Source organism: Pecten maximus, chromosome 15 (genome assembly GCF_902652985.1).
Source record: "Pecten maximus chromosome 15, xPecMax1.1, whole genome shotgun sequence".
Classification (NCBI taxonomy): domain Eukaryota; kingdom Metazoa; phylum Mollusca; class Bivalvia; order Pectinida; family Pectinidae; genus Pecten; species Pecten maximus.
This window is the reverse complement of record NC_047029.1, coordinates 33,941,460-33,958,954: the sequence shown is the minus strand read 5'-3', so window position 1 is coordinate 33,958,954 and position 17,495 is coordinate 33,941,460. Positions and strand designations below refer to the sequence as shown.

Below are 17,495 nucleotides of genomic sequence, written 5' to 3'. Positions count from 1 at the left end.
AGGTAGGCGATTAAGGTGTCCCTAGTAAATGTAAGGCCTTTAACAGGTGAATCACAGCAAACCGTTTTGTATCGGGAAGGTCTTTGCTATGATGTCTGGCAATAACTACACAATACAAATTGAAGAAGTGATTCAACATGTCTTCCGGTTCTGACTGGTAGACAAGAGATCAATGCTTAGTCATGTCGATGTTGGCGAAAATTCCATATCAGCAAGGTCATCTCCATAGGTACTGGCTTTCAATACAAAAATGCTTCGGGCAAAGCCATGGCAATAACACATTTCACGTTATGGATGTCACATCCTTCAAGGTATTTCGATATTATTCATTGTCTTATGTCAAAGTTTGACAAAGAAATTACTATGTCATAATTTCTTTTGATTGATACTATCAGCATGAACATACATTATCCCGATATAGAACAATACAAAATCGATAACGCATACATCCAGTGACTTTGATATTAGTGTACATTAGATACAATTATTGTTTAAATGTAAAAAAAAAAAATGTAATTTTTCACAAACACTTAACATACATATATATCGATATGTTTCGTTGCATTCTAGATTTGCATGCTCCTTTTGTTAGTATGCTGTTTTTTTTTAGAAAACTGAACAGGTCTTTTTAAATCCTTGAGTATAATTATTATATAATTATAAATAGGTTGATCAGAGCAAGGTCTTCTCCTATTCTGTCTGGTAATGCCTGCACAATACGACAATTTAAAGTTATTCAACATGCCTTCCTGTTCAGACTGGTAAATAAAGATAAATGGTTATTGGCAAGGTCTTCTCCATTTGTGCTGGCTTTTAGTACAAAAATACTCGGGACAAATCACATTTCTTCAAGGTATTTCCATATTGTTCATTGTTATATATCAAAGTCTGATACCAGAGTTTGACACTAAACTATGGTGGTTGCATACTTTCTTCAATTGATACTATCACCATAAACATATACTCATTCCACAATAAAAAAAAATCGATCCCGCATACATTCAGTGTCTTTGATATTAGCGTATATTAAATACTAGTAACATTATTATTTGAAAAAAGGTATTTATTCACAAACAAAAACAGACTTCTCACCAGGAGCACTTGTAACATCGATGTTTCATAAAGGGAGTTTTATTCATTTTGGTACAGAACATTAATCTTTTTAAAAATACAAATATATATGTATTTGTTGTATCCTAGATTTGCATGCGCCTTTGTCCTATTTTTTTTATAGAAGACTTTACAGGTCGTTTATATGTATAATTGGGAGTAGAATGTAAGTACCGTATAGCGGGAAATTTTAGCGGTCATAAAATTTGGCGATTTTGTCATGAAAACTGGAAGTTAAATTTTGGCGAGTTAAAATTTAGCGATTTCCATTAAATCTAGGGTTTTAATTTGGCGTTGAGCATATATATTACCTACCGGTATATATAGATAATTATGTTATGCCCATAAATTCTATCCATGCTGATGAAGTGTGTTGTCAAATTAATGTTTATATGAGTATATGTACAAGCAACAGACAAAGAGAATTTAATCAACTGTAGCTAGCGACGTGGTCATCTATTGTATGATGTGTATACGTACAGTTATGTTAATCAATGAGTATACAGGTAAAGTGTTAACATCAGTCCATTGAATGGTAAGGGTAGATAGCTTTGTTTTCACAAAAAATAATTATGATGCGATATATGTCATACTTGTATTGCTATAAAGGATAGCATAATTACAAGTTTATGTTTGGGTGTATCGTGAGTAGTTGTTCACTAGCTATAGCTATTCATACCTATCGGCATTTTGGCCGACAGGTGCAAGGCAACAACCAACGTTACGCACCAGTCGTTACTCTCGGGAGTAATCAAAGGTAAATGGCGATCGGAATGGAAACTAATGGCAAAATTGAAATTTTCGCGGCTTTTTAATTGGCGGTGTTAAAATTTGACGGGTTAAATTTTTTATTTTTATCTCTCGAATTCACTATGAGTGTACGTATGTATTCATATGTGTCTCACATGTGTCTCACACGTTTACGGTATTTTTCTGTAATCTATTCAACTTATAATCTTTATTTTATTAAAAAAATGAGTATGAGGGTATGAACTATAAATATTTGTAATCATTCATGGCTTTGTGACACCATGTTATCGGCCATGTATACGGTATAGACAATCCACGGGAACTGGTTATTTATGGCATTATATATCTTCGTACATAGAATTCGTACACCGGATAAGTCGATTATTTTATTCAGTCCCGTTTACTTCGACTTATCTGTGTTTCACTGACTAAATAAAGATCATTATATCACATGCCAAGATGTCCGATAATTTTAACTGTTAAATAATTAACACAAACACAAACTCATTGTTTCGTGACAACAATATAATGAAAATTTGACTCAGGATCACGATTTTAATCAAGTTAATAAAGTTACAATGTAATATTGATTATGAAATGGTATTCAAAAAAACAAATCAGCAATCAATTTGATTAATTCTAACCATTACGATAAGATTTGAAATCAACAAAATGAAATCAGAAATTTGTTGGTACACAAACAGACTGGTGTACACACAGAAAATGATCATTCAGACAGCTAAAGACAGTTCTCTGTAAATTATTCTTGAAAATCATTATCCGTAAAAAAAATGGGAAAATAATAAGCATTACTTGAAATTTTTTTAACTCCAACACCAATGATTGACTTTTGTATTAATAAACGTTGCCAATACAGATACACCATCAAAGAATACAGTTAATATTTAAATAACGTTTAGTAAGTAATGTATACATTGTAATGTTGTAAAAATAAATTCATTATCTCTAAGGCGAAATTACCTTACTTTATTATCATTAGGAGGAATATTACCTTACTTTATTATCTTTAAGAGGAATATTACCTTACTTTATTATCTTTAGGAGGAATATTACCATACTTTATTATCTTTAGGGGGAATATTACTTTACTTTATTATCTTTAGGGGGAATATTACCTTACTTTATTATCTTTAGGGGGAATGTTACCTTACTTTATTATCTTTAAGAGGAATATTACCTTACTTTATTATCTTTAGGAGGAATATTACCATACTTTATTATCTTTAGGAGAAATATTACTTTACTTTATTATCTTTAGGGGGAATATTACCTTACTTTATTATCTTTAGGGGGAATGTTACCTTACTTTATTATCTTTAAGAGGAATATTACCTTACTTTATTATCTTTAAGAGGAATATTACCTTACTTTATTATCTTTAGGAGGAATATCACCTTACTTTATTATCTTTAGGAGAAATATTACCGTACTTTATTATCTTTAGGGGGAATATTGCCTTACTGTATTATCTTTAGGGGGAATATTACTTTACTTTATTATCTTTAGGGGGAATGTTACCTTACTTTATTATCTTTAGGAGGAATATTACCTTACTTTATTATCTTTAGGGGGAATATTACCTTACTTTATTATCTTTAGGGGGAATATTACCTTACTTTATTATCTTTAGGGGGAATATTGCCTTACTGTATTATCTTTAGGAGGAATATTACCTTACTTTATTATCTTTAGGGGGAATATTACCTTACTTTATTATCTTTAGGGGGAATATTACCTTACTTTATTATCTTTAGGGGGAATATTACCTTACTTAAATATCTTTAGGGGGAATATTACCTTACTTTATTATCTTTAGGGGGAATATTGCCTTACTTTATTATCTTTAGGAGGAATATTACCTTACTTTATTATCTTTAGGGGGAATATTACTTTACTTTATTATCTTTAGGGGGAATATTACCTTACTTTATTATCTTTACGGGGAATATTACCTTACTTTATTATCTTTAGGATGAATATTACCTAATTTTATGATCTTTAGGAGGAATATTACCTTACTTTATTATCTTTAGGAGAAATATTACCTTACTCTATTATCTTTAGGAGGAATATTACCTTACTTTATTATCTTTAGGAGGAATATTACCTTACTTTATTATCTTTAGGGGGAATATTACCTTACTTTATTATCATTAGGAGGAATATTACCTTACTTTATTATCTTTAGGAGGAATATTACCTTACTTTATTATCTTTAGAGGGAATATTACCTTACTTTATTATCTTTAGGGGAATATTGCCTTACTTTATTATCTTTAGGGGGAATATTACCTTACTTTATTGTCTTTAGAGGGAATATTACCTCACTTTATTATCTTTAGGAGGAATAGTTCCTTACTTTATTATCTTTAGGAGTAATAGTTTCTTACTTTATTACCCTTATGAGGAATATTACCTTACCTTCATTGTTGTTTCTATCAGCAACGTGTGCTTGCCATTACAATACAAACCCATCCCATAATTGTTATCAGAATTACCCCTAAGACCGTTGATATTGAAATAAGCACAAAGGTAGAACCACCACCCAGAGCCGTGACTAGAACACGAATTTGAATTCGGTCCGTCCGGAGTAGCGAATTTAGCTCCATTATTATATAATAATCCTTCTCCATATAAACAATTTACTGACGTATCATTTGAGACTGATAACCGGTATGACGTACTGGCGTCTTTCACCTCAAAGTAATCGTAACTTAACCTTGTTAATTCCCCTCCCTTTTTTATCATATCTATGATGACGTGGACACCACCTGACGTCAGCACGTGAATGTATTCCAATCCAAGCCAGAAATCGCCATGTAGATCACCGAAACCATTGGCGTAGTCTGTCCAGTTCCGGTTAAAGCTAAGAGAGCCGTTTGGAAATCGGTGTTGAAGAACTGTCCATCCTCCTCCGTCCGTCATGTTGCAGACGACGTCAAAGGGTCGGTGTCCGACCGGGGCTATGGTGTACACACCTGAATCGCGTTTTCCATTGTTGTACAGTTCACGACAACCTGCATGAATGGTAAAAGTCATACGCAATGTCATCAATTACCCTTTTATATTATTTCATAATTATAATTTTACATTTAGATTTAGCAAGTTTATTATGATTCACAGTTCCAACAGAACACTCCCTGTAGAAAACAAGACATTGCCTAGATTATCAGATGGATGAGGCTTGTATATATTGAAGGTGTCCCTGATCTAGACAAGCTTGTCTTCTGATAACGATTTAGGGATTGTTAACAAGTAATTATACAGTCAGGTTACTGCAGTGAAATCTTGTAAAAGTTACCACCTTTTTTTTACGATTTGTCCATGATTCCCCATTTGTATTTACTAGTAAATGGATGTTTAGCGTCAATGCCTTGTTACATTACCTTATTCGCTGTACATGAAAATCCGTTTCTTTAAACAAAAACTTCTTTTGTTTGCTGGATCTCGTTTGACTTACAATACATGACACGTATTTAAGCATTGAACTGTTACCAGATGATGGTATACAGTCGATATGAATACAATTTAGATAACAGATAAATAATCTACATATCTATCACCCAAATTTTATTTATTTCGACTGTATACTAGCATCTGGTAACATTTATATTTACATTTATATAACTTTGGTGACTGCAGCAAAAATGCGCTTTAATTTCCCGCTTATCTTATTATTGACGTAAGTAAGTTCAAACCCAAGAACAGCTAAATTTTCCAGAAGAAATAATATGCAACGTATTTTCTTGTGTTATCGTAAACGACACAGCCATAACACGGCTTTAACACAAAGAGGTATGGCGCATATTGGCCTGTTTCGACCTAACTGTGACCGTTTTCTTATTTGCGAAAAAAGGTGTTTGTTCATTACAATAGATATGTCATTAAATGACCATAAAGTTGCATCATCGGGCTATTTGCAACTTTCGAGGGGGGTTTTCCCGCATTTATATCATTATTTGACATAGAGCGCATCGGAAGACCAACTTTTACAATGTATTATTTTATTCTATGTACCAAAGTACAACTAAAATCCTATTCTTAAAAAGTGGTCCTCCGATGCGCTGGCACCGAAAAATTGAAAAAACGTAGTTGATAAAATATTTTAATTCAGCACTAACTAGACTGACTATATCTCATAACATAAACATCTCAATGTCATAAGTCCGCATAGCTCATATGGTAGAACCATCGCTTATAATTAGCAACCCAAAAGTTTGGAGTTCGAATCACCAAAATGTGTCTTCTTCATATTTTATTGTATTTCTTAATACCATTTATTTTTTTCTTTATCGTATTTTAAAGATATTTGTAACATTTAAAGCATATCTACTATAAAATATTTAGTATAAAGATGAAAATGTTGTGATAGAAAATTTTGATACAAAAAAGAGCGAGTATCATAAAAAGTCAAATGTAAATGAACTGCAGCGTCGACAACAGGCATACATGGATGGGTAGTGTAAAATTCATATTAAACATGTCAATTTTACTTTGTTTCATATGGTATTGATTCAGTACATACGTGTAATCTGTTCGCTAAGTACAACGCGCCAATGGACCATGACGATCTATTTTGGTAGTGTGGGAATCACTGGGGTCACGTGATATTTTACCTGTATTTTTAGCCCAGGCTATCGCTGTACGTAGCCTAGGTCAGGATAGGCACAAAACGACCATAACTCTTTAACTTTATCATATATTTAACATACATGTATAGATATCGCTAAATTGTTAACAACTGCATAATTTCTGAATACTTGCAATCAAGCCGTTTTTCTGCGCATTTATGTACCGTTTTCATTTAGAAGTGATGCGATGTTGCACCGGAAAGACTAAATTGTTGCACAGGAAACTTTTCTATAGACTGGATTTGCGTAAGTGTCAGTACAATAGTAGCAGAGGATGTTTACAGGCGCTCGGTTTAGGTTTTCTAGAGTAAGATAGGCCTTTGCCATTAGTGGATCACCACAGCACTCAAAATCCAGCATACATATGCATGTTGTCTTGTCTTGCATAACTCAAAAAATCGAAAACGAGCCCTGGTGACCACGTTGACAATTTTGATATATACTTTCCTAGAATAGCGCTGATAATATGTATGTGTCAACTCCATTTCTAGTTATTGTGTAGCGTCATAACTTGTAAAGTTACTTTATTTTTCGTGGTGGCCTATGCGACTAAATGTTAACACATTTAGAACGCTCTCAAGACCTGTTAATACCGAAAGTAACTCGCAGTCGTGTTTTGAATTGTTTTACCTGAAACACCTAACGCTGTTTTCCGACACTGACCGAATCACTGTAAACTGCAATATACAGTACTATTGATAACTACAATTTGGATTACTACCGAAATATAGGCAAATGTAACACAAAATATAAATATATACTCATAAATAAACAAACTTTGACATATTCCATCCGAGCAGTTGCGTTCCTCCATCGAATCACCTTCGCAGCCTTGTAATCCCATTGTGCCTGTGATATCTGTACAAGATCGATTCCGGATTTGATGACCATGGCTGCCACACGTAGCTGAACATGACCCCCATGGACCCCAGGCGCTCCAAGATTTTTCCTCTGTAACTTTATGGTTGAAAACCTTTTAAGTCAATGGATCGACGAGGTAGAAAATATAAGTCTGGTTCTCAGGTAAACGACGTTGAAGTTGTGTAAACGTATATAAAAAATACCTTACGTTGTTTTGTTTTTACTGTTTTAATGGTAATGTCGATAATGACGATTGCTTTAAGTCAACAGAATTATGATACCTTTATATCGTAGCGATGATAAATACCTACCGATTATCAACATACAAACATAGTATTCCCCGTGTAATTTCAATATGTAAGACAGTGTCATAGGTTTTTTCATTGAACATGTTATATCAATTAAAACAGACGGTTTGTTTGTGTGGATATAGCGTAGACAATATGCCTTTAATGTTCTTTGTTTAATCATATGCAAAACGAAAGTTGGAAACGGAGGAATAGATAATTCAGAAAATAAACATTTAGAAAAAAGATAACATGGACGCTTTGTGACGTCACATTTCATGTATGTACCTACCTGTGCAATCTTGGTTACAGAAGTCAACTGAACAACATTTGTGACAAAGGTTATGGATGTCCCTGCCCACCAAAAGGTTATGGATGTCCCTGCCCACCAAAAGCCCTTCGTGTAAACACTCCTGTCAATTGATATAAAATTCAAAGTGAGCGGGGATCACATAATATAATCCTATCATTTAATTATATCTTTGTATACCATTACCTAAAATACCATTTATATTTTCAGTGTGCAAATGTGACCTTTAAACACTAAACTATAACGTTTGACTATGCACCAAAAACCCCTCGTCGGATACCCACAGTTGATGGCACTACGCTATGCTACACTTTTCACTCGTGGGTCAACTCTGTGAAAAATCGTTCATTCATTACAGACTATTTGGTTGGCTCCGTAACATTTTCCTGTCGGAATTTTAGCCAATCAGATTGAAAGTAAGATACGCGTCATAAAAGCTTCATATCAACAACAATGAAAGCGAGTGTTCTCAAAAACGTGTTTCAGAAATTTAATATTAACGGATTTTAATCATTTCAGCAGGCTATTATTAAGACCTGTTTGTTTTACAGAGACGTCTTCCTATCAATCTAAACAGACCTAGGTAACAAATCAGCCATTTTAGTCTACAATGTATGTGATCACCGTCATGTCGTTTATTGACGCTCAAATAACACGCTCCGCACGCCTGGGCTGTTACTAACATCCAATAAACATTGCCATACTATAGGTTACATTCGTTCTAAACACTAAAGACCTGTAGGACTTTTTGCCAACTATATATTTGTCACAGAATTTGCAAGCATTCATGAGCGCATATTGTTACATGTACTTTGTAATAATGGTTTCTATTTATAGAGTGACGTCATTGCATTTTCAATGAGTTGACACACGTAAGTGTAACTTGGTGCAGAGCAATTAACCGAGGTTGATAAGTGTAGTGTAGCGTAGCGTAGTGAAATCAACCGTGGGTATCCGAGGTTGATTAGTGTAGCGTAGCGTAGTGAAATCAACCGTGGGTATCCGAGGTTGATAAGTGTAGTGAAGCGTAGTGAAACCAACCGTGGGTATCCGAGGTTGATCAGTGAAGCGTAGCGTAGTGAAATCAACCGTGGGTATCCGAGGTTAATAAGTGTAGCGTAGAGTAGTGAAATCAACCGTGGGTATCCGAGGTTAATAAATGCAGCGTAGCGTAGCGTAGTGAAATCAACCGTGGGTATCCGAGGTTGATAAGTGTAGTGAAGCGTAGTGAAACCAACCGTGGGTATCCGAGGTTGATCAGTGAAGCGTAGCGTAGTGAAATCAACCGTGGGTATCCGAGGTTAATAAGTGTAGCGTAGAGTAGTGAAATCAACCGTGGGTATCCGTGGTTAATAAATGCAGCGTAGCGTAGCGTAGTGAAATCAACCGTGGGTATCCGAGGTTGATAAGTGTAGTGTGGCGTAGTGAAATCAACCGTGGGTATCCGAGGTTGATCAGTGTAGCGTGGCGTAGTGAAATCAACCGTGGGTATCCGAAGTTGATAAGTGCAGCGTAGCGTAGCGAAGTGAAATCAACCGTAGGTATCCGAGGTTAATAAGTGAAGTGAAGCGTAGTGAAATCAACCGTGGGTATCCGAGGTTGATAAGTGTAGCGTGGCGTAGTGAAATCAACCGTGGGTATCCGAGGTTGATAAGTGTAGTGTAGCGTAGTGAAATCAACCGTGGGTATCCGAAGTTGATAAGTGCAGCGTAGCGTAGCGAAGTGAAATCAACCGTAGGTATCCGAGGTTAATAAGTGAAGTGAAGCGTAGTGAAATCAACCGTGGTTATCCGAGGTTGATAAGTGTAGCGTGGCGTAGTGAAATCAACCGTGGGTATCCAATGATGACCAAAACCAAAAAAAAATGGTCTTATGATACTATGTATGTCGATTGGCTCATAGAACGCATTGTTACAACCTGTATGCTGTGGACGGACATACACACAAGGACACACACAGAATAAACCGTTAATTATTTACTCCCTCTTACTAAGTATAGGCAAGATACAATGTAGGTTTATTTCTGTAGGTGATTGTTTCTTCAGATTCAAACTGAGAATGTTTTATCAATATTATAAATCTTTTCACGTTCTCTGAAATTCCCTGAACTATATATTATTGTATGAAGTAATTGTCAAACACTATTTATTTCTGAATGTATATGGGATACAGGAATTGGGATTGCTTACTCCTTTTCGTCTGCATCCGCTTGAGAACTGATGACCAAATGAAACTGTTTCATCAATACTGCAAACCTACATACAAAAAAAATGTAATATAAAACATCGTGACATTTCGTCATAGCGTGAGAAAATAAAACAAATCCCTCAACTTAAAGCTGACGCCTGACTTACTATCATCTAGTAAATTTACCTAATATTACTTATGAACATGTAATTTTATTCATACTTAAGATATTAATTGTTTTACATAAAAACAATTTATTTAAAGGTTTTCGCGATATGAACAATGTAGACAAGTAAGGGTAAATAATGAACTTTGCTGATAACATGTTTTTATCTTCTATCCAGTTAAAATGTTTCATTGAAGAAAACAGGCACAAATGTGATGACTTTGTACATTAAATTTTAAACTGATTACTATCTATTTTATCAAGCAAAATGTGCAGACACTTTTAAATGTTTGTATAAAGTGTAATTACTTGTAAAAATATGTAACACTGGAATAAAATCTTCCATTTGTTGATTGATCGATTGTATTTTGAAAATAATTTTGAACTTACTTCATTGCTGTCACAGATGGTAAGTTTTTCACAGTAACTTGGGTCTGGCATATGTTGGCACTGGTAGCAGTATGGTCCACGAGATTCCCGCGGGGGTGGTCCTGTAGTAGTACAAACACAATTTTGTCATTGTGAGTAATATTGTTTGCATCACCCATATCGTTAAAAAAATCCTGTGACCAAATGATAATCCATAAGACGTGACAACAGTACAAACGCAAAAAAAGTTACAATTGTTAATTGAAGTATGTTCAAAATTTGAAAATACTAGAAACTAGAACAATAGCAAAGATCAATTCATCATGCTTCATACTAAGGACCAACAATTCCGAAGGAAATCCATAATTTTGTTTTCTTCTTTTTTTGATTCCAATGAGTGTAAACAAACGGTATATGTATTGATTCTTTATATATTTTCTGCTTTCGAACCGGTAAATAGCATTTTCTTCTGCTGATATACAAAATGTATGAGTATTCCGTAATGTACTTACCGGTGTCCCCACAACCCTGGTTGTTGCACATATCTCCGTCACAACACTCGACACAAGTCACCTGTCCGAAAGCCGAGACTTCTCCAAACGAGCCATGGAAATTCGTACCCAGAGAGCAACTCTGTAATAAAACCACAACGTATTTAAAGAGACTGTTAAAATACAATATACATTGAAACCTTACTTTACCGATCACTGATTTTAACAACATTTTGTAACATCCGACCATATCTAATAAAACGCCGACGTATAACATTGTCATCGCCGACACTAACTTTACCGTCACATTGTCATCGCCGATATTGACTTCACAGTCACATTGTCATCGCCGACACTGACTTCACCGTCACATTGTCATCGCCGACACTGACTTCACCGTCACATAGTCATCGCCGACACTGACTTCACCGTCACATTGTCATCGCCGACACTGACTTCACCGTCACATTGTCATCGCCGACACTAACTTCACCGTCACAGTGTCATCGCCGACACTGACTTCACCGTCACATTGTCATCGCCGACACTGACTTCACCGTCACACTGTCATCGCCGACACTGACTTCACCGTCACATTGTCATCGCCGACACTGACTTCACCGTCACACTGTCATCGCCGACACTGACTTCACCGTCACATTGTCATCGCCGACACTGACTTCACCGTCACATTGTCATCGCCGACACTGACTTCACCGTCATACTCTCATCGCCGACACTGACTTCACCGTCACATTGTCATCGCCGACACTAACTTCACCGTCACATTGTCATCGCCGACACTAACTTCACCGTCACATTGTCATCGCCGACACTAACTTCACCGTCAGATTGTCATCGCTGCCGACACTAACTTTACCGTCACATTGTCATCGCCGACACTAACTTCACTGTCACATTGTCATCGCTGCCGACACTATCTTTACCGTCACATTGTCATCGCCGACACTAACTTTACCGTCACACTGTCATCGCCGACACTGACTTCACCGTCAGACTGTCATCGCCGACACTAACTTCACCGTCACATTGTCATCGCCGACACTAACTTCACCGTCACATTGTCATCGCTGCCGACACTAACTTCACTGTCACACTGTCATCGCCGACACTAACTTTACCGTCATGCTATCATCGCCGACACTGACTTTACCGTCACATTGTCATCGCCGACACTGACTTCACCGTCACACTGTCATCGCCGACACTGACTTCACTTTGACACTGTCATCGCCGACGCTAACTTTATCGCCACATTTTCATCGCCGACACTAACTTTACCGTCACATTGTCATCGCCGACACTAACTTAAGCGTCACACTGTCATCGCCGACACTAACTTAAGCGTCACACTGTCATCGCCGACGCTAACTTTACCGTCACATTGTCATCGCCGACACTGACTTCACCGTCTTGCTATCATCGCCGACACTGACTTCACCGTCACATTGTCATCGCCTACACTGACTTCACCGTCACACTGTCATCGCCGACACTGACTTCACCGTCACACTGTCATCGCCGACACTGACTTTACCGTCACATTGTCATCGCCGACAATGACTTCACCGTCACACTGTCATCGCCGACACTGACTTCACCGTCACACTGTCATCGCCGACACTGACTTCACTTTGACACTGTCATCGCCGACGCTAACTTTATCGCCACATTTTCATCGCCGACACTAACTTAAGCGTCACACTGTCATCGCCGACGCTAACTTTACCGTCACATTGTCATCGCCGACACTATCTTTACCGTCACACTGTCATCGCCGACACTGATTTCACCGTCACATTGTCATCGCCGACACTAACTTTACCGTCACATTGTCATCGCCGACACTTACTTTACCGTCACATTGTCATCGCCGACACTGACTTCACCGTCACACTGTCATCGCCGACACTGACTTCACCGTCACACTGTCATCGCCGACACTGACTTCACTTTCACACTGTCATCGCCGACGCTGACTTTACCGTCACATTGTCATCGCCGACACTAACTTTACCGTCACATTGTCATCGCCGACACTGACTTCACCGTCACATTGTCATCGCCAACATTGACTGACTTTTGTGTAAAAACCAAGCGCTATGTACACAAAATTTGCTGTACGTTTTTGTTTTACGTAAGATAAATATAAATATTGTCCTCTCTTAAACTTTCATTAATGAAGCCTTATTATACAATCGTTCGTTGCGTTCTGTCTATTACCTAAATCGTTCGAGTTTACCCATTGATTATATACCTTTAGTCTAAACACATCGTTAAATAAATCTTCGTCTTCTCCCAACGCTACTTATTTGTCACATTCGGTAGTCTGACAAATAATTGTAAATCCTCCTGTATAAGGACACAATGTTCGAAAGGAAGGGGGAGACAAATATAGGTCAGATCCGGTTTAAGTCTGGATATAGATATATAACAATAATACATGTATATAATACCTGGTTATTGACACAGCCGGAGGTGTACAGGTCGTGCCCATTGTGTGTACGTATCTTCTGTACGAGACATTTCTAAAAAAAAAATCGGAGGAGTAAAAATTCTTTCAAAATTATCGAGAATTGACCAATAATGAGCCAAACATGCATAGTTAATAGCCATATATTAGGTCATCAAACGTGTTCGCCTTGATCAAAATGATTTAATTCTAGAGTACCTTGGTCGGTGGAAAATTGTTAAGGTAATATGACCATATTTTCCCACCCCTTGTCCTCTGGAAATGCGTCAAGGTCAAAATATCGAGATATCAAATTGTAGGTGAAGTGTCATCTTTGGGACATTTTTCCAAAACAATTATTTACAACTGAAAATGAACAACAAGCATGCAAACAATTCTAGATCAACATCAATTCTTCTAGCAAATATGTGTCGGAAGAATATTTTATGGAATTTGAGTACATCTAAGCCGCTATGCGCGGATCGAAAATATCATAACTACAATGTATTAGGATAGCATACCATGTTGTTAACTCCAAAGAAGTTTGAGATTTTATGTTTAGAAAAAAAACGAATAAACTAAATGTATTAATATTATGTATCATTAACACCGGAAAGACGTGTGCATTCGTGTGTTAACGTAAACATTACTTATACAGTCATACAAATTAACACAACATATCATAGGTGAATACTCAACCCATAGATATTATTGAATCTATATAATGATTTGTAACAAATGTATAATAGTAGATGGGACATTCTTACCTCCCCTTCCTCACATTGTGTAAAATAATCACAGTACTTCAGAAGAGGAATTGATGAACACTCAAAGCACCGAGGACCAGCTGTCAACACTTTAACAGAATAAACATAATATGTATGACAAGGAAATGTAGATACAGAGTAGAAATATATATTTAAAAGTTCAGAAAATATTACAGATACAGTTCTTTAATTTTGAGATTAAACATCGAATGAGGAAACAAGTGGATTCTCCAGTCAAGTTAGATTCCACTCTGACATCAATAGTATCGGAAAACAAGTAGCAGAGTAGCAATTGTGACAGACAACAATTAAAAGTTGTATTTACTTACCCAGGTAGATGTGACAGACCAGCAATCCGGATACGAGGAGAAAGGAAGTCACTGGGGAAACCGAACAGGTTGAAATTAAACTAAATAATTGGTGATCCTTAGAGCAAGTAACAGAATAAAATGATGTATTTACCCAACAGCCTGATAACACAGCTTGAGTCATCTCCTGTGGTGTATCACTGCTAATGATGGGTATGTACCTCAATAATCCTTATCAAAATCCATGTGTCCACCCCTTATTAATCTCTTTATCTCAACAAGTGCTAAGAAGGCGCGCACCTCTGGGTCCCCTGGGTTTTGGGTCCCGGATGGGGAGGCGACTGCCTCAGCAGCACGTGGCTGTTCGAATGTATCCTCATATATTCAGCAGTAATGTACATAATATTCATATTCAAAGATTTTTTTTTAAATGTACACATCCCCAAATCAATACTTGGACTTCACCTTAGAGTGCGGTTAACTTACGAGGAATGATTGATAAGTTGTGAGCCTAGTATTGAAGGAGATACTCAAGGATGTTCTTTTGAAGTCCTACTATTCTCTGACTATATAGGTCCGTGTACCCAAGGACTGGTCTCCTTTGGTTAGTCTATATCGACGAGGTAGCACACTAACGTAAACAAGATAAGCAGCTTTCACGAAATGGACAAAATCGGTGAAAGAGCAGTGATCTAATAGTTGCATAAAAAAGGTTTAACACCTACGGATATCCAAAATGATATGGAAGCAACACATTTTGGAGTTGATCAGAAGCACACCAGGCGCACATTATCGCGTGCTAATCTTAACCTTTTTTAAGGAAGATATTTCCAATATTTTCTTCTGAGATTTGTTACTACATGTATGGGTGAAAAATTGGTCCATCATTTACCCCAAAGGCCAAACAAAAATAGAAACAATGAGAGCACCCTGTCTCTCCCCCTCCAAAGAAGGCAAAGGCTGCTCCATCAGCTGAGAAGGTTATTGCCTCCGTTTTCCTGGTATACATATGGTATTCTGCTGATACATTATGCCCAAAGGGACAAACAGTCAATGACACGTACTACGCTTCACTTCTGAGACAGTTACGGGTAAATATTAAACTTGTTATTATACCACCGCAACGAAGTTAGGGGGGTATACTGGAATCAGGTTGTCCGTCCATCCGTCCGTCTGTCTGTAGACACATTTTGTCCGGACAACTCCTCCTAAACTGATGGGCCGATTTCAATGAAACTTTACACACATATTAATGATCATGTGTAGATGTGCATGCCACTTTCTTTTTCTCAAAGTTATGGTTGCTATGGCAACTGGTCACTATAAACAGGTTTTCTGATAAGAACCATAACTTTAAGTTTGTCCAGACAACTCCTCCTAAACCATAGGGCCGATTTCAATGAAACTTCACACAAATATAGAGGACCATGTGCAGATGTGCATCTCACTTTCTTTTTCTCAAAATTATGGTTGCTATGGCAACTGGTCACTATATTACTGGGTTATCTTAGTTAGCCTCTAATTAACAGTTCCAATTCACCATTGACTCGTGTAGATTGCGGGGTATTAGTCAGCCATCCTGGCGACAGTTCTAGTTCCATCAGGACAATGCTCATGTTCATAATCTGTCATTGCTATGGCTGCCATTCACGATTGTGACTTTTAAATGATTAAGCATCCGCATTTTAACCTGATCTCATTCCATCAGACTTTCATATACAGTGTATTTCCAAAACGGAAAACAGCTATTTAGGGCACTCACTTTTAGTCCGATGATTACGTCATGCATGCAATGGATGACATTATGAACAGCCAAGAAAATGAGTTCTATAAAAGTGGCATTGAGGTCCTTAAACACCACTGACAAAAGTGAATAGATACTGAAGGGGATTATGTTGAAAAATTATACAATATGTCCGGCAAAATTCAAATCTAATTTAAATATAGATGTCCATTCTCTACGTTACATGAACATCTAACGACATCGCATAAGGGGTTAGGTCAGGATGACCTTTTTTATTTACCAATCAAATTACAAATTACAGAATCGTGGAACTGAATTTCGTTTGTGTGTTTTTTTTTTTTTTTTCATAGCTTGCATAATCTGTCAATCTGTTTCAAGTCATTTCGTCCAAAAAAGCATATAGATATACATTTTGTACCGAAATGGTTAGCTTCCGATACATGATGTGACGAATAGGTGGGATCGATGACATCAGAAAATGGACAATTCGACCCAAAAGTGAAATATAGAGATAACAAAGGTCACCAGAACGTGATCCCTTATGCGATGTCGTAAGATGTTCATGTACCGTAGTGAGAATGAACATCTAGATTTTAATTAGATTGGCAAAATTAAAATCCTTCAATATGATGCTCACAACATATCAATCAGTTCTCGTATATAAGACAACAGCTAGCTGATGTCACACCTAAATAATGAATATCTTCTTTAAAAGTTTAACATGTCATTTTGCTTGTTCGAACCATTAACTTATAAAATGTTAAATAAATATCGGAGTTAATGTCAAGAGCCAGGTCACATGGGCCTTACATTTGTAACTTTAGTCTCACAAGTTTATAAACCGCACATCGTAAGTGCAAAAAATAATACACCCTAATCATTTGTGGGAGAATTTTTATATAAATCACCACATTTTTCATGAATAATACCAATATGATATGTTTGATATGGGGAAACTCCATGTTTATGGATATGGATACAGTCCCTTTTCCTCATACAAGTTCAATGAATAATTTGGTA

The 17,495-nt window shown here is 36.7% G+C and overlaps 1 protein-coding gene across 1 annotated transcript; it reads right to left on the bottom strand.

The window, feature by feature from the left end:
- Positions 1–10: 10 nt before the first annotated feature.
- LOC117343396 (SCO-spondin-like) lies at positions 11–12,331 on the bottom strand. The gene is made up of 8 exons (XM_033905738.1): positions 12,326–12,331; positions 11,205–11,325; positions 10,714–10,814; positions 10,160–10,225; positions 7,953–8,073; positions 7,290–7,463; positions 4,566–4,898; positions 11–105 (listed from the first exon to the last, which is right to left on the bottom strand). Exons 1-8 carry the CDS (start codon positions 12,329–12,331, stop codon positions 11–13), a joined length of 1,017 nt encoding a protein of 338 aa, XP_033761629.1.
- Positions 12,332–17,495: the final 5,164 nt, after the last annotated feature.